This window comes from Salvelinus alpinus, chromosome 35 (genome assembly GCF_045679555.1).
Source record: "Salvelinus alpinus chromosome 35, SLU_Salpinus.1, whole genome shotgun sequence".
Lineage (NCBI taxonomy): Eukaryota > Metazoa > Chordata > Actinopteri > Salmoniformes > Salmonidae > Salvelinus > Salvelinus alpinus.
In genome coordinates, this window is record NC_092120.1 from 8,014,803 (window position 1) to 8,033,492 (window position 18,690).

The 18,690-nt window shown below is 43.9% G+C and overlaps 1 protein-coding gene across 16 annotated transcripts in view; it reads right to left on the reverse strand.

The window, feature by feature from the left end:
• Positions 1-18,690, reverse strand: part of rims2a (regulating synaptic membrane exocytosis 2a) — a 226,129-nt gene that overhangs the window by 32,615 nt on the left and 174,824 nt on the right. For 11 of the 16 annotated variants that reach the window (XM_071384233.1, XM_071384234.1, XM_071384238.1 and 8 more), the window contains 3 exons: positions 15,291-15,323; positions 13,061-13,164; positions 9,844-10,007 (listed from right to left, as the gene is read on the reverse strand). The exons of 4 other annotated variants lie outside the window; for them this stretch is intronic. In XM_071384233.1, the coding sequence (XP_071240334.1) occupies positions 9,844-10,007; positions 13,061-13,164; positions 15,291-15,323 (301 nt within the window). The remainder of the gene's footprint in view (positions 1-9,843; positions 10,008-13,060; positions 13,165-15,290; positions 15,324-18,690) is intronic. One more of the 16 variants, XM_071384239.1, reaches the window with a different exon arrangement.

An 18,690-nucleotide genomic window follows, 5' to 3' on the forward strand; every position in this document is an offset into this window, starting at 1 on the left:
GATTATGTAGGGCTCATGTATCCTCACTCAGTGAAGGGATGTTTCTGCTTCTGTATGAACTGAACATGTCCACTGGGTTCGTCCAAATCGGCTGTAGATACTGGACTGAAAGAGGCACAGTGAATACTGTACATCTAAATTATTATTTTATACTCATATCATTTAGCCTACATTAGTTATTTACAAAAACAATCAATAATACATGCTACAATTCACTAACTATGGATTACTCTGTTTAACTATGAGTTTCTATCTACCAGCACTACACATGTAAGACTTAAAACTCCTCAGAAATCAATCAGCCTATAAGCCCACTGTATTAGCTCAGTGTTCTGAGGGAGAGAGGGGTATGCAAGAAGTAAGTGATCACTGTCTCTGCACACTCATGAGTTTATTAAGAGCACTGGAGAGAGAGAGAGAGAGAGAGAGAGAGAGAGAGAGAGAGAGAGAGAGAGAGAGAGAGAGAAAGAGAGAGAGAGAGAAAGAGAGACAATGAGAGAGAGAGAACAGAGAGATAAAGGAGAGAGATAGGGAGAAAGGGAGAAAGGAGAGAGGGAGAAAAGAGAGAGAGAGGGAGAAAGGAGAGAGAGAGAGACACAGAGAGAGAGAACAAAAGAGAGAGAACGAGAGAGAGAGAAAGGAGGGAGAGAGAAAGTAGAGGGAGAAAGGAGAGGGAGAAAGGGAGAAAAGAGAGAGAGAGGGAGAAAAGAGAGAGTGAGAAAGGAGAGAGAGAGGGAGACAAGAGAGAGAGGGAGAAAGGAGAGAGAGTTAGGGAGAAAGGAGAGAGAGGGAGAAAAGAGAGAGAGAGAGGGAGAAAAGAGAGAGAGAGATAGGGAGAAAGGAGAGAGAGAGGGAGAAAAGAGAGAGAGAGGGAGAAAGGAGAGAGGGAGAAAGGAGAGAGAGAGACAGAGAGAGAGAGACAGAAAGAGAGACAACAAAAGAGAGAGAACGAGAGAGAGAAAAAGGTGAGTTGGTGCTCTCCTCTGGCAGGGAGGTCAGCCAGGTGATCTCATGGCAGGTGGCCCTGTTCTGTCTGACCTCAGGTGCCACACACAGTCATTAGAAGGGCCAGTGTGACAGAGATGACGGAGTTAGAGGTGTCATGTACAGAGATAATTCTTCCTCTCTCCACCTCTCATCTCCATGATCATCTCTGAGAGGTCAGAAGGTCAGAATGGAACTCTGTGAAACACACTGATCTTCAAAAGGTTGATTGTCTGTTTAAAGCATTTCACAATATACAGCTGAAGTAGGAAGTTTACATACACTTAGGTTGGAATCATTAAAACTCGTTTTTCAACCACTCCACAAATCTCTTGTTAACAAACTATAGTTTTGGCAAGTCGGTTAGGACATCTACTTTGTGCATGACACAAGTCATTTTTCCAACAATTGTTTACAGACAGATTATTTCACTTATAATTCACTGTATCACAATTCCAGTGGGTCAGAAGTTTACACACACTAAATTGACTGTGCCTTTAAACAGCTTGGAAAATTCCAGAAAATTATGTCATGGCTTTATAAGCTTCTGATAGGCTAATTGATATAATTTGAGTCAATTGGAGGTGTACCTGTGGATGTATTTCAAGGCCTACCTTCAAACTCAGTGCCTCTTTGCTTGAAATCATGGGAAAATCTAAAGAAATCAGCCAAGACCTCAGAAGAAAAATTGTAGACCTCCACAAGTCTGGTTCATCCTTGGGAGCAATTTCCAAATGTCTGAAGGTACCACGTTCATCTGTACAAACAATAGTATGCAAGTATAAACACCATGGGACCACGCTGCTGTTATACCACTCAGGAAGGAGACGCGTTCTGTCTCCTAGAGATGAACGTACTTTGGTGAGAAAAGTGCAAATCAATCCCAGAACAACAGAAAAGGACCGTGTGAAGATGCTGGAGGAAACAGGTACAAAAGTATCTACATCCACAGTAAAACGAGTCCTATATCGACATAACCTGAAAGGCCGCTCAGCAAGGAAGATGCCACTGCTCCAAAATCGCCATAAAAAAGCCAGACTACGGTTTGCAACTGCACATGGGGACAAAGATTGTACTTTTTGGAGAAATGTCCTCTGGTCTGATGAAACAAAAATAAAACAGTTTGGCCATAATGACCATCGTTATGTTTGGAGGAAAAAGGGGGAGGCTTGCAAGCCGAAGAACGCCATCCCAACCGTGAAGCACGGGGATGGCAGGATCATGTTGTGGGGTTGCTTTGCTGCAGGAGGGACTAGTGCACTTCACAAAATAGATGGCATCATGAGGAGGGATGATTATGTGGATATATTGAAGCTACATCTCAAGACATCAGTCAGGAAGTTAAAGCTTGATCGCAAATGGGTCTTCCAAATGGACAATGACCCCAAGCATACTTCCAAAGTTGTGGCAAAATGGCTTAAGGACAACAAAGTCAAGGTATTGGAGTGGCCATCACAAAGCCCTGACCTCAATTCTATAGAAAATTTGTGGGCAGAACTGAAAAAGTGTGTGTGAGCAAGGAGGCCTACAAACCTGACTCCGTTACACCAGCTCTGTCAGGAGGAATGGGCCAAAATTCACCCAACTTATTTTGGGAAGCTTGTGGAAGTCTACACGAAACGTTTGACCCAAGTTAAACCATTTAAAGGCAATGCTACCAAATACTAATTGAGTGTATTTTAACTTCTGACCCACTGGGAATGTGATGAAAGAAATAAAAGCTGAAATAAATAATTCTCTCTACTATTATTCTGACATTTCACATTCTTAAAATAAAGTGGTGATCCTAACTGACCTAAAACAGGGAAATTTACTAGGATTAAATGTCAGGAATTGTGAAAAACTGAGTTTAAATGTATTTGGCTAAGGTGTATGTAAACTTCCGACTTCAAATGTAACTGCTGTTATGATACTGACAAAGTACACATGATACTACTTCTGGAAAGTTACCTGGCCTAACCCCCATTCATCTCAGTCTGAATGCAGTACAGTGCCAGCAAAACGTTTACTATTGAGCTCAGTGGATGCATGTGGCCAGTCAGAGAGGAGGTGAATGAGATCTAGCCTACACTATTCTCTCTCCACTTTTTCCATGAACTAGGCAGATGACGGAGCATTTATCCAAGCTTGCTAGGCTGTCAGCTCCTCTCTGTATTTGTTTTATTCATTAGTTTGCCAACAGGTGAATGTAGGAGTTACCTGTTGCAATAGAATACTAATTATAACTAGCTAAAACCATATCAGAGGAAAATCTTCTTTTCGAAATTAAAATCTGGAATGCTCTATTGGAATCCAGCCTTGTTTAACTTTGCCACCCTGTGTTGTCTTGCATGGTCATGGTTGGCACTGCCGACAGTGTCACTAGAGGAGGGTAAGGGTTGCTAAGTAGCTCAGATGGAAATTACAAGCACACCTCATAAAGCCCATTGTTTATGATAGTAAGTGGTGTTAGTGAGAGCTGCTCTGTCGTGGATTACATAGAGGGTTATGTATTAGTCTCCATTAAAGCACCTCAGAACCCTTGAAGAAGTGACTTCAAGGGCAACAAACGCAGTGGGTTTTATTTGGCATTTTCACATATGCTTTTTATCTCCACTGTGGTGGTGTTGTTTAATCTACTGACACAAAATGACATCAGTGAAGTTGTGGGCTGCTCTTATACTGTACATAGTCAAATATTAATGTGAGATCAATTGAATCAATATGATTCCTGTATTGATCCCATCGATATGATTATGTAAGCAGCATTTCTATTGCCTGGCTTCATCCTACATGCCAGACAGACAGACCTTCAACAAGGCTATATATGGCTGCAGTTTATCTGAGTCCTCAGTTCAGGTGATGGTCTATGAGAGCTTGGATAAATGCTCCGTCATCTGCCTAGTTCATGGAAAAAGTGGAGAGAGAATAGTGTAGGTTAGATCTCATTCACCTCCTCTCTGACTGGCCACATGCATCCACTGAGCTCAATAGTAAACATTTTGCTGGCACTGTACTGCATTCAGACTGAGATATACCTCAAAGATATACCAAAATCTCCCATCTAATGTTATGGATGGCCTTCTACCACTCCTCCCCCTCCCCCACATCCTCCTCCTCCTTAGCTCATTGCTGAGTCTTGTGTCAGGGTCTGTCCACAGTGCTAGGAGTAGAGCAGCTTGGAACACTGAGCCTCTCCAGAGACTGGAGGGACTGGTTTCAACCCCAGCTAACCCAACAAACCAACACTTTGTTCCTTCCTTGTCATGCAGATTGTTGCTGTGTGTTTCATTTTCATCTAGGCCAAGATGTTCCCTCAGCTAAAACAAGAGCTGCACAAGTATTTCTGTGTGTTCACGGGCCAACAGGATTTAGTCTGGTTGGCTCCTATCCGAGGCACTGAGCAGCATTTTAATGCATGTTCAACGTAGGTCTGTTCTTAGGTAAAAATAGCACAGCCTCTGCACATTTTTGATTTAGACTAAAATACTTTAACAAAAGCATGAAAATGCTTGAACTGAAGTTTAAACATATTATTGAAAGGATCATTTTTCTCTCAAAACAGCTTTTCAAATGATTAATACTAATTCAAGATACCTGTAAATAACTTCAGTCACTGAACTGACAGTGACTGACAGGCACCTTGACAACCGGTTGATGAATGATGGATGTCAGATATGGTCATCTCAGGAAAGATAAACCTTCTCCCCTCCTCAGCAGCCTCTACTGTGTGATCTAGATACTCTTGCAGAAAGAGCGGCGCTAAAACTGAGGTGATGCAGAAATAATTGGTTTCTATGGAAACCGTGCTCCAGGTCAGAGCGTTTGCGTGCTTCCTCCTCTCCTCCTATCTACATGAGCCACAGACACACAGATAGACGGCTGAGTCTCAACGTTGAGTGACTGAGGTGTTCAGGGAGGCTTATGGGGAATAAGAACAGGATATACTGAGATATGCCTTGTTTCATCATTTCTCTGTACAGCTTCCCTTGAGTTTAAGTGTAGAGTTGTTTATCCATCTTCGAGGGGGTGCAACTCTACCTTATTGTTAAAGACAGATTTGTCCTTCAATGTAGTAGTCTTTACTTTAACTCACAAGAATGAGCAGTTATCAAGGTAACAATAATGGATTAAATGGAGAAGAAGGAGGTGTGTGTATTTAACTTCCTTGACACCTGTGGCAACCGTCTAGTCCCCTTAGCTTAGTTCACTTCCTGGACACCCGTGGCAACCGTCTAGTCCCCTTAGCTTAGTTCACTCCCTGGACACCCCTGGCAACCGTCTAGTCCCCTTAGCTTAGTTCAGGTGTGTGTGTGTGTGTGTGTGTGTGTGTGTGTGTGTGTGTGTGTGTGTGTGTGTGTGTGTGTGTGTGTGTGTGTGTGTGTGTGTGTGTGTGTGTGTGTGTGTGTGTGTGTGTGTGTGTGTGTGTGTGTGTGTGTGTGTGTGTTTGTGTGCTCATGCATTGGTGCAAAGCGCATGACAAAAGAGCTTGTGTTGTATTATACACTTTACAATAAAGCTCCATTTATTTATCTCTATTATCATGTGATTACATGCATGTGGTAAAAAGGTTATTATCTCCTTGCTGCAAATCATTAACACATCAACTGAACTGAGAGGAGACGTGTAACACTGATTTTGAGATTGGATTGTGAAGACTATGAACATAATAACCGTTTCCCAGCACGAAACCCTCAAAGCTTACCGATCACTGTACCCGATCACTGTACCCGCTATTTACAGCCCATCTGTAAATAGCACACCCAACTACCTCATCCCCATATTGTTATTTATTTTATTTTTTTGCTCTTTTGCACCCCAGTATCTCTACTTGCACATCATCATCTGCACATCTATCACTCCAGTGTTAATTCTAAATTGTAATTATCTCGCCTCTATTTATTGCCTTACCTCCCTAATCTTACTACGTTTGCACACACTGTATATAGATTTTTCTATTGTGTTATTGACTGTACGTTTGTTTATTCCACGTGTAACTCTGTGATGTTGTTTTTGTCGCACTGCTTTGCTTTATCTTGGCCAGGTCGCAGTTGTAAATGAGAACTTGTTCTCAACTGGCCTACCTGGTTAAATAAAGGTGAAATTAAAAAATTAAAATAAAAAGGAAAAACTGAGAATAATGCCTGTCATGTATGTCCCTGAGCAATCGATGGCCACTGTAGCTATTCACTATCCTTATTGAGTTATTGAAGAGGTTTGGGTTTCTATACAATGCCCTTGTATTGCCAAATGTGAACATCATTCGTTCTATTAGAAAACTGTCCATGTAGTACTCTAGTTAGCCTTGTTCATCTCACCTCTTATATATCAAATTGTTAAGCCAATCGAGTGGTAAAGCCACTCAAATAGTGCTCCTCTCTGTCTCTCTATCTGTCTGTCTGGGATCATCTCTTGTATTGTGTAACAGAACTGTTCAGCGTCCCTGTTAAGATCTCCATAATAAGGCTGGTTGAAAGCATTACCTTGGAGCACACAATAACGGAGTAAAAGAAAGGTACACAGCAGCATGAGGAAAAACACTTCATCATCTGAACACTGTGCTCTCCAGCTCTCTGTCTTTTCATTCACAAAGAGACTCATTATCCAATCCATGCTCTCTGATGCTGTGTCACTGGACTACTAGTTTGAAGGGGCAATACAGGCTTTTACTGTACCTCTACCCAGAACATTACTATTACCATCACCCGTACGGGTTTTCAGTGATTATACGAGGTAAGGTACAGACATGCAAAGTGATTACAAAGAGAGCAGCTGAAAGCATTAACAGCCAGGGTTGAAGAGAGTTAAGGTAGTTGATGATAGTTGTAGTTGAAGGCCAGAGGACAACAGTAGGTGTGGACTGGGTTATGGGGTCAGGGGGTCAGGAGGTCAGGGTTGAAGAAAGTTGAAGAAAGTTGATGATAGTTGTAGTTGAAGGCCAGAGGACAACAGTAGGTGTGGACTGGGTTATGGGGTCAGGGGGTCAGGAGGTCAGGGTTGAAGAAAGTTGAAGAAAGTTGATGATAGTTGTAGTTGAAGGCCAGAGGACAACAGTAGGTGTGGACTGGGTTATGGGGTCAGGGGGTCAGGGTTGAAGAAAGTTGAAGAAAGTTGATGATAGTTGTAGATGAAGGCCAGAGGACAACAGTAGGTGTGGACTGGGTTATGGGGTCAGGGGGTCAGGGTTGAAGAAAGTTGATGATAGTTGTAGTTGAAGGCCAGAGGACAACAGTAGTTGTGGACTGGGTTATGGGGTCAGGGGGTCAGGGTTGAAGAGAGTTGAAGAAAGTTGATGATAGTTGTAGATGAAGGCCAGAGGACAACAGTAGGTGTGGACTGGGTTATGGGGTCAGGGGGTCAGGGTTGAAGAAAGTTGATGATAGTTGTAGTTGAAGGCCAGAGGACAACAGTAGTTGTGGACTGGGTTATGGGGTCAGGGGGTCAGGGTTGAAGAAAGTTGAAGAAAGTTGATGATAGTTGTAGTTGAAGGCCAGAGGACAACAGTAGTTGTGGACTGGGTTATGGGGTCAGGGGGTCAGGGGGTCAGGGTTGAAGAGAGTTGAAGAAAGTTGATGATAGTTGTAGTTGAAGGCCAGAGGACAACAGTAGTTGTGGACTGGGTTATGGGGTCAGGGGGTCAGGGTTGAAGAGAGTTGAGGTAGTTGTAGTTGAAGGCCAGAGGACAACAGTAGTTGTGGACTGGGTTATGGGGTCAGGGTTGAAGAGAGTTGAAGAAAGTTGATGATAGTTGTAGTTGAAGGCCAGAGGACAACAGTAGTTGTGGACTGGGTTATGGGGTCAGGGGGTCAGGGTTGAAGAGAGTTGAGGTAGTTGTAGTTGAAGGCCAGAGGACAACAGTAGGTGTGGACTGGGTTATGGGGTCAGGGGGTCAGGGGGTCAGGGTTGAAGAAAGTTGAAGAAAGTTGATAATAGTTGTAGTTGAAGGCCAGAGGACAACAGTAGTTGTGGACTGGGTTATGGGGTCAGGGGGTCAGGGTTGAAGAGAGTTGAAGAAAGTTGATGATAGTTGTAGTTGAAGGCCAGAGGACAACAGTAGTTGTGGACTGGGTTATGGGGTCAGGGGGTCAGGGTTGAAGAAAGTTGATGATAGTTGTAGTTGAAGGCCAGAGGACAACAGTAGTTGTGGACTGGGTTATGGGGTCAGGGGGTCAGGGGGTCAGGGTTGAAGAAAGTTGAAGAAAGTTGATAATAGTTGTAGTTGAAGGCCAGAGGACAACAGTAGTTGTGGACTGGGTTATGGGGTCAGGGGGTCAGGGTTGAAGAAAGTTGAAGACGACAATAGTAGTTGTGGACTGGGTTATGGGGTCAGGGTTGAAGAAAGTTGAAGACGACAACAGTAGTTGTGGACTGGGTTATGGGGTCAGGGGGTCAGGGTCAGCTGGGTTTACAAGCACATAGAGCCAGCCACAGGCAAGGAAAAGGACATCATACTGACCCGACACTGAGAGGTACAGAAAAACAAGTGATTTAGCAACTGACTGACTACAGCCTAGTGTACCATAACGTTGAGTGGCCTGTGTGTGTGTCCACATCAGTAGCACTTTACTTAATAAGATCTGAGCATTTAGCTTGATGTGTTTTTTCAAACCCAGGCTAAAAATAGTCTGTTTGCAAGAAGCTCTTAGTTCCCGCTGTGAATGCAATGTAACACTGATTCCATCTTATTAGACAGCTAAACTAATCTGTTAGCCTGCTGCTGAGAAGAACTCACAGGGTTCCAAATCAATTTGTTCTAATCTTGACATACTTTAACAGCCTCTGTTATGAGAACTATCCTAAACAACTGTCATGTCTGTAATATAAAAGTATCATGTAAAACATTATGGGAACATGATAACTGGCATTCCACATAAATAATAACATAAATAATGGATTGATGAAAGATTCATGTTAGATTGAGGGTAGACTGGTAAGGTTTGACCTGACTGAGGTTGGATTGAGGTTTGTTTGAGGTCAGGTTAGGTTTGACCTGTGGTTGGATTGAGGTTAGATTGAGGTCAGGTTAGGTTTGACCGAAGGTTGGATTGAGGTTAGATTGAGGTCAGACTGGTGAACTAGTTAACTAGTTACCTGAGGTCAGTCTCTGAGAACCTCCTCCGCAGCATTTCCTCTTCATCCATCTCCTCCTGTGACTTCTGTGTGACTACAGTGGTCCTCCTCTCACCTCCTTCCTCTTTAGCCTCCTCCTCCCCTTCCCTCTGTTTACCCTGCCCTCTATGTGTACCCCCCTCTTCCCCCCCCACCTCTCGCCCAGCTTCCTCTTCCTCCAGCACCTCCCCCAAATGTTCATCCCCTTCCCGTGATTGGTTCCTTGATTCGGAATAGATGAGGACGTGACAGAAGCGCAAACGCGGCGCATGCAAAGCAGAAAGGAAATGAAAGAAAGGTATGTGAAACCAAACTGCAGAAATAAGGTCAACAATGAGACAAAATGGAACATACATAAAACAGCAAAACTAAAATGAACTAAACGCAAAAAACCCTGCATATCTGTTTCAGTTATGTTTCAACATGAGACAACCCATACAGCATACTACATGGTTTCACACCAGTATGAGTTACCAGTTACGAGCAAACCCCAACCTGAAGCAGTAGAGTTCAAACATTTAGCTCTATTTTCACCTAGACAGAGCCAGACCTGAACTCACTGGACAGTGGGAAATAGCACAATGCTAGCTGTGCATTTCCCTCTAAAGTTAAGAAACCAAGTGAAAACTCTTTTCATTGTGGAAAATGTCTGGACTTGGCAACTTTAGTTGGAAGAAAGCTTCACAGCCTTTGGGGTTTGCCCATCCCTGGCAAGGCAGAGGTGTGGGACCTAGGGCTTCTGTCTCCCCTCGGTGTGTTGCTGCTTCCTACCTGATCTTCTGCTTTCCTCGCGGCCGTTCTGACTGGACAGACATGTAGCTCGTGCTGCTGACCCGAGAGGCACTACTGGTTCTCGACACAGCGGACACGTCGCTTACATCACTGTCCGAAGACTTGGCTGACATGTTGTCTGAACCCCGCTGACCATCCCTCCTCTGTAAAGGAGAAACACACACCACTCAGCACACAACTGAAAATAGACTTGAAAATGCTACTTTGTGGTAATTATTTTGTCCCTTCATGAGTTTTTCCCCCTATTGTACAGAGCATTAAGGACACCTTCCTAATTATTAAGTTGCACCCCCCCCTTTAACCCTCAGAACAGCCTCAATTTGTTGGGGCATGGACTCTACAAGGTGTCAAAAGCATTCCACAAGAATGCTGGCCAATGTTCCTTCAATTTTTATTAGGCACTGAGCAAATTTCAGATCTACTGAGCGCAAACTTGAACGTTGTGAAAATTCTGTGCAACTTCAAGTGAGCGTTTACTTTGAACACTGAGGCTGTACCTGCTTCATGTTAGTTTTAACAGCGGTCAAGTAGGCTACTATGGGTATTTGATCATAATGTAGACCTACCTACCATTAAAAACAATGGAGAAAATGCATCCCATAACATTTTAACATGGAAATAGCTGTTCTATCATTCAGTCTACAGTAGCAGCCAATGTGTGGTGTTCAATGTAGGCTACATTCCATTAGATTAAAAAACAACAACATGCAGGGCTTGACAATAACCTTTATCACACAGACAAGGAGGTGACTGAAAATGTTGTTGGTTTGTTTGATGCAATAAACCACTTTGCACAATACAATACATTATTATTCCCATACCATTACTACAGAGAATCAGACAAATTATGCTACTCTCTGCCTAATGCCACAAAATACAACACTGCCCTTTAAGACAAAAAAAAAGCTCTTTATGCTGGCTCATGTTGACTCCAATGCTTCTCCGTTGGGTGGTGAACCATTCTTGCTACACACGGGAAACGATTGAGCGTGAAAAACCCAGTGGAGGCTACTGAGGAGATAACGGTTCATAATAATGGCTGGAACGGAGCAAATGGAAACCATGTGTTTGATACCATTCCACTGATTCCGCTCCAGCCATTACCACGAGCCCGTCCTCCCCAGTTAAGGTGCCACCAACCTCCTGTGCGCCTGGCACCATACCCTCCTCAAAGGTACTTCAATATTCTTTCTTACCCATTCACCCTCTGAATGGCGCACATACACAATCCATGTCTCAATTGCCTCAAGGCTTAAAAATCCTTCTTTAACCTGTCTCCTCTCATTCATCTACACTGATGGAAGTGGATTTGGAAGTGACATTTTTCCATTTAGCAAACGCTCTTATACAGAGCCACTTACAGGAGCAGTTAGGGGTAAGTGCCTTGCTCAAGGGCACGTCGACATATTTTTCAGCTAGTCAGCTTGGAGATTTGAACCAGCAACCTTTCTTGCCCAACCTCTTAGCTACCTTAACCGCTAGGGTACCTGCCGCCTACATAAATAAGGGATCATAGCTTTCACCTGGATTCACCTGGCCAGTCTATGTCATGGTGGTCTTAATGTTTTGTACACTCAGTGTATGTGATGTAGATAATAAACTATTTTAAATAGTCTATTGCAAGGATTATAGTCTTGTGGGGAAGGAATTTATCAAAGTATTAATTAGAAAATTATAAGACAAAGGACAATAGAACAAACTTTAATTTGGCCAAAATCTTTGCTTTCAATGATTCGTTGGCTTTATAAGGAGATCTGTTCGTCCTAAAACAATTGTTAGCCAAAGAGCAGCTCATTCACATTCATTACGGCCAATGTTCTAGGAGGAGGACACAGAGAAATACTAAGTTATATAACCAAATAATCTTGAGCGATAGTAAATTGTTCTCCCACTTTAGAACATACTGTTTATCCTTTAGTTCAGGTCTGTAAAGCCAAAATGTAAGCTAATCAAAATCATTTGGCATAAACAAGAAATGGGAAAAGGATATCTTTCTTTGTTTTTTTTACAGCAAGTTGGTGAACCAAGACATGATGTTAAAACAAATGAAAATCATCTGCAAAGTAAGAGATTGTATATTAAAAGCTTCTCTGTGTCCAGAGGAGCATCACAGTTTGTAAACATACGGTTGTAGTTCATGGCACTCCTCACAACTAACAGAGTCGACAAATGTTCCATTTTATAGAACTATAAGTGTAATGCATGCTTAGTGTATTCCAGGGCAGTAGTTATCATCCACACACAGGACAGGATGGACATTCTTTCTCTTATAAGGCTTGGCTCGGGCTCTGGTGAGGCCCCCAGGCTGTCTCTTTATAAACACACTTCACTTACAGTAACTACTGTCTGTGTGACTCTGGACACAGTCACTGCTACATTCCATGGATTCACAGGGTCGATATAATACCTCATGTATGTACGTACATTTGTTCATGAAGCTTGCCAAATTGTGAATACTGCTGGAATGCTCGGCTTTAATTTGATTCCTGCACGGGCCACATTTACTGAACATTTTCTGTGTTAGCCGTAAGTCAGTTTGTAAACAAAGTGTCTACTTAATGACCATGTTATGAATAGAATAGGAAGGAAGGGCTGATATTGGTCTTCCCTTAAGAGTGATAGTCCTGCTTCACATGGACGTGTTAATGTAACTCCAAGTCAGTTTGTTGGTAGAAAAGGTGTGATGCTAACAATGTTATACTTATGAAAGGACGTGCTACCTGTCCCAGACCTGCTACCTGTCCCAGACCTGCTGTTTTCAACTCTCTAGAGACTGCAGGATTAGTAGAGATACTCTTAATGATCGGCAATGAAAAGCCAACTGACATTTACTCCTGAGGTGCTGACTTGCTGCACCCTTGACAACTACTGTGATTATTATTATTTGACCGTGCTGGTCATTTATGAACATTTGAACATCTTGGCCATGTTCTGTTATAATCTCCACCCGGCACAGCCAGGAGAGGACTGGCCACCCCTCATAGCCTGGTTCCTCTCTAGGTTTCTTCCTAGGTTTTGGCCTTTCTAGGGAGTTTTTCCTAGCCACCGTGCTTCTACACCTGCATTGCTTGCTGTTTGGGGTTTTAGGCTGGGTTTCTGTACAGCACTTTGAGATATCAGCTGATGTAAGAAGGGCTATATAAATACATTTGATTTGATTTGAAAGGGAAAGAAGGGCTGTGTCACTGTGACTTGCCTTGTTGTAGTCCTGTTCCAGTCTGGAGTCGGACCCGGCCCCCTGCTTGAACTTGTTCACCTTCAGCTTCATCTGTCTGGTCCTCTCCTCCACATCCATAGCACCTAGGGAGCAGAGTGGTCAGTGGAGGTCATACTCAGGAATAGGGAACTCCTGGTTGGAAGACTCCCAGAATCACAAGGGAATAATCCCTTATCCTCCAACCAGGATTTCTGGAAAACCTGGGAATTTGGGGGATATTCCCGTATTTTTGCAACGCTACTCAGGAACAGTCTTTTGAAATGTTTTGGGGGTTCTGGTATAAAGCACTGACCGGAAAAGTCCTCAAGATATCAGCATAAAAAAAGGTTCCTACTTTGATTTAGGAATCCCGCATTACTATGATCCAAAGACTTATTCAGGTATCATTTCACATGACAATGTTATTGTCTAAAAGTGCTGCATGCAGCGTTCAGAGTTAGTTCACCCAGACACCAACAGTCAGTCCATGATGTCACATAGAGCTGGCAAAATGAACAGTAGGAAACCCCAAACAACAACTTGTAAGAAATATTCAATTTCATAAGGAAGGGGTTCACTTGGGGTTTACATGAAGGGTTTGAAAGAAAGGTGTCAGTTATTCTGTGTCAAAATCTCAGACATGCTCTGTTGGGTCTGGAGCCCTAACTTTACTATACAACCTCTTTGCCATAGTTTATTTTACTGAATTAATTATTCATCATATTTCTTCTAAGCAGCCACCAACCTCCCAGAGCTCACATAGGATTTGGGGGCAAAACGTGACTGTCCACGTGCCACAGTGAGCATGTCAGGTCAGTCAGGTCTGTTAGGTCAGTCAGGTCTGTTAGGTCAGTCAGGTCTGTCAGGTCAGTCAGGTCAGTCAGGTCTGTCAGGTCAGTCAGGTCTGTTAGGTCTGTTAGGTCAGTCAGGTCTGTCAGGTCAGTCAGGTCTGTTAGGTCAGTCAGGTCTGTTAGGTCAGTCAGGTCTGTCAGGTCAGTCAGGTCAGTCAGGTCTGTCAGGTCAGTCAGGTCTGTTAGGTATGTTAGGTCAGTCAGGTCTTTCAGGTCAGTCAGGTCAGTCAGGTCTGTTAGGTCTGTTAGGTCAGTCAGGTCTGTCAGGTCAGTCAGGTCTGTTAGGTCAGTCAGGTCTGTTAGGTCAGTCAGGTCTGTCAGGTCAGTCAGGTCAGTCAGGTCTGTCAGGTCAGTCAGGTCTGTTAGGTATGTTAGGTCAGTCAGGTCTTTCAGGTCAGTCAGGTCAGTCAGGTCTGTCAGGTCAGTCAGGTCAGTCAGGTCTGTCAGGTCTGTCAGGTCAGTCAGGTCTGTCAGGTCAGTCAGGTCTGTTAGGTCAGTCAGGTCTGTCAGGTCAGTCAGGTCAGTCAGGTCTGTTAGGTCAGTCAGGTCTGTTAGGTCAGTCAGTCAGTCTGAAGTGTGGGGAGTATTCAGATCAGAGGAACCCTATTCCCTATATAGTGTTTCCTATGTGGCTCCGGTCCAACAGAATACACTCGACTAAGGAATGGTGAAGGTACCATTTGGGACGGCCACACTTCGTGATGTCAGGCAGACTACAGTAACTCTAGCTATCTTACATGCATCACCATTCTCTGGACACACTTTCATTCTCTCTACTTTAGATTTGTATGATGGCGGTGGGGAGAGGAAAAACAGGTGCATGAGAGAAAGAAAACACAAAAACAAAGAGCAAATGAATGTAGAAAGATAATAGATGAGACTAAATGAAGATCTCCAGGAATGATGGGAAATGAAAGGACAGCATCCATGTTAGTTTTTCTGCAACATGTGAATATGATTTCCTGTTCTGTCCATCAGCTTTATATGACAGTTCATGAGACATGAACTTATGTTGTAGAACAACAGAATGAGATGCACTTTCTGCCATCTTGGTGGCATATCAGGATTCCTAGGTTCTATTTGTACAACATGCCTCAATGAAATGTCGTCAGGATTGAATATAGCCGAACAACAGACATGTGAACACAATGACCACAGTTGACATGTATGACCATGCATGCTTACATGTAAGCAAGCACACACAAACTGAGTCAAATCCATCCCCTCTCCCCAAAAATACATCTTCAACAAGCTCAATCAGCAGGGAAGAATGGACATGAGAAAGCAGGAGTAGGCGGGATGAAAAAGAGAAGGAATGAGGAAGACGAGGATGAGAAGGAAGTAAAAAGGGGAGGCATACAGAAGAAGAAGGGACAGACCTGAGCTGGTCCAACCTGGTGAGTCCGTGTCTTCTGGGGTCACATGACAAAACACAGACACAGACAGAGGACAGGAGATGGGAGTGAGAGGGGTGACACCATGGACAGGAACTGACATCACTGTGGAGGACCCTCCTTCACAGTGGCCGCCGCACAGATCGGGTGGGGGTCAGAGTGAGGGGGGGGCATGATGGGGAGGGGGTGGCACAAAACAACAACAACAACAAGCACAGAGCACAACAACACAAACAAAATCATACACCACAACAAAGAAAGATCACACCAACACAAATTGCACTAATGGACAGCCAAGGAGAAAATTGAAGAGAAGAGAAGGGTGCAAGGCAGGCCGGGAGCGGCTGGAGTAAAAGACCTGTAGTGTTATTGAAAAACAAAGAGGAGGAAAGGTGAGCTGCCGTGTACTGTCCAGAGGAAAGAGAGCTGAAACAGTCAAGTAGACGTTAAGGATGGGAGGAAGAGCATTGGAGCTGACAAAGCAGACAGAAACCCTAAAAGACTTTAGAGGTAGAAGAGAGGCGGTGGGGGAGCCACTTGAGTCAGGGACTAATAGTCTACTGTGGAGAAACAGACAGACAGACAGCCTGGAACATAAACAAAACCAAAAGCAGACAAAAAGGCGGCGGTAGGTGCAAAAGAGAAAGCTACCAGTACCACAACTTTTCTTTCTTTCTCTTTCTTTCTTTCTTTCTTTCTCTTTCTTTCTTTCTTTCTTTTTCTTTCTTACTTTCTTTCTTTCAGAAATCTTGTTGTTGTGATTGAGGCTGAGAGAGAGTAGGCCCACCAATACCCCTGGGAATGAACAGGTTACACAACAGAGAGAGAGTAGGCCCACCAATACCCCTGGGAATGAACACGTTACCACAACAGAGAGAGAGTAGGCCCACCAATACCCCTGGGAATGAACAGGTTACACAACAGAGAGAGAGTAGGCCCACCAATACCCCTGGGAATGAACACGTTACCACAACAGAGAGAGAGTAGGCCCACCAATACCCCTGGGAATGAACACGTTACACAACAGAGAGAGAGTAGGCCCACCAATACCCCTGGGAATGAACACGTTACACAACAGAGAGAGAGTAGGCCCACCAATACCCCTGGGAATGAACACGTTACACAACAGAGAGAGAGTAGGCCCACCAATACCCCTGGGAATGAACACGTTACACAACAGAGAGAGAGTAGGCCCACCAATACCCTGGGAATGAACAGGTTACACAACAGAGAGAGAGTAGGCCCACCAATACCCCTGGGAATGAACACGTTACACAACAGAGAGAGAGTAGGCCCACCAATACCCCTGGGAATGAACAGGTTACACAACAGAGAGAGAGTAGGCCCACCAATACCCCTGGGAATGAACACGTTACCACAACAGAGAGAGAGTAGGCCCACCAATACCCCTGGGAATGAACACGTTACCACAACAGAGAGCGCTGGGATCGACTGGCAGCCGCTCTCCTCTCCAGAGCCTCTGTTAGTCTCCAATTAACAACCATCTCCCCCTACTCCAGTACATAATCCTACTCCTATTCCTCCACTGTGTTTTGGGAGGAAAACAGAATATGCTGAGGTTTTGATGAGCTGTGCTTTCATCAGCCTTTCATTAATCACCCCCTACCGTGAGCAAATCATCTTGCATAATGAGAGAGAGAGAGAGAGAGAGAGAGAGAGATGGAGCACTCACTCCTCCTTGCTCGTCTGTGGCTTCACGCAAGCATAGTGATACACTTACTGTATGTTATGCATGTAATGGTGTTGTATTTTCATGGGATTTTGGAAGATACAGTAAGACCCCATTGTGGGCTAAAAGAGATCCAAATATACAAGGGAACAAACTGTGGCTTCACACAGCCATAGTGATTCTGCTAACTATGCCAGGGCAAGCTGTGGTGGGGGTGGTTAGCTCACAGACCATCTTCACTGAAGTGACACTGTCCACTCCTGGATGTGTGCCCACCTACTCCCCTATTGTTCCTCTTGCCCCTTTCTTGTATGCTTCCATTTTGAAGGCTTTGGTGTACACCCACTGGGAGACCACAACAAACCACAGCTGCAGCTATACGAGTTGTTGGTTGCGTCCCAAATGGCACCCTAATCCCTATGTGGTGTACTATGTACAGTGCCTTGCAAAAGTATTCATCCCCCTTGGCGTTTTTCCTATTTTGTTGCATTACAACCTGTAATTTAAATATATTTTTATTTGGATTTCATGTAATGGACATACACAAAATAGTCAAAATTGGTGAAGTGAAATGAAAAAAATGACTTGTTCCAAAAAAATATAAAAAATTCAAAACGGAAAAGTGGTGTGTGCATATGTATTCACCCCCTCTGCTATGAAGCCCGTAAATAAGATCTGGTGCAACAAATGACCTTCATAAGTCACATAATTAGTTAAATAAAGTCCACCTGTGTGCAATCTAAGTGTCACATAATCTCAGTATAGATACACCTGTTTTTCAAAAGGCCCCAGAGTCTGCAACACCACTAAGCACCCTAGGGGCACCACCAAGCATGCAGCACCATGAAGACCAATGAGCTCTCCAAACAGCTCAGGGACAAAGTTGTGGAGAAGTACAGATCAGGGTTGGGTTATAAAAAAATATCAGAAACTTTGAACATCCCACGGAGCACCATTAAATCCATTATTAAAAAATGGAAAGAATATGGCACCACAACAAACCTGTCAAGAGAGGGCCGCCCACCAAAACTAATGGACCAGGCAAGGAGGGCATTAATCAGAAAGGCAACAAAGAGACCAAAGATAACCCTGAAGGAGCTGCAAAGCTCCATAATGGAGATTGGACTATCTGTCCATAGGACCACTTTAAGCCGTACACTCCACAGAGCTGGGCTTTACAAAAGAGTGGCCAGAAAAAAGCCATTGCTTAAAGAAAAAAATAAGCAAACACGTTTGGTGTTCGCCAAAAGGCATGTGGGAGACTCCCCAAACATATGGAAGAAGGTACTCTGGTCAGATGAGACTAAAATGTAGCTTTTTGGCCATCAAGGAAAACGCTATGTCTGGCGCAAACCCAACACCTCACATCACCGTGAGAACACCATCCCCACATTGAAACATGGTGGTGGCAGCATCATGCTGTGGGGATGTTTGTCATCAGCAGGGACTGGGAAACTGGTCAGAATTGAAGGAATGATGGATGGCGCTAAATTCAAGGAAATTCTTGAGGGAAACCTGTTTCAGTCTTCCAGAGATTTGAGACTGGGACAGAGATTCACCTTCCAGCAGGACAATGACCCTAAGCATACTGCTAAAGCAACACTCGAGTGGTTTAAGGGGAAACATTTAAATGTCTTGGAATGGCCTAGTCAAAGCCCAGACCTCAATCCAATTGAGAATCTGTGGTATGACTTA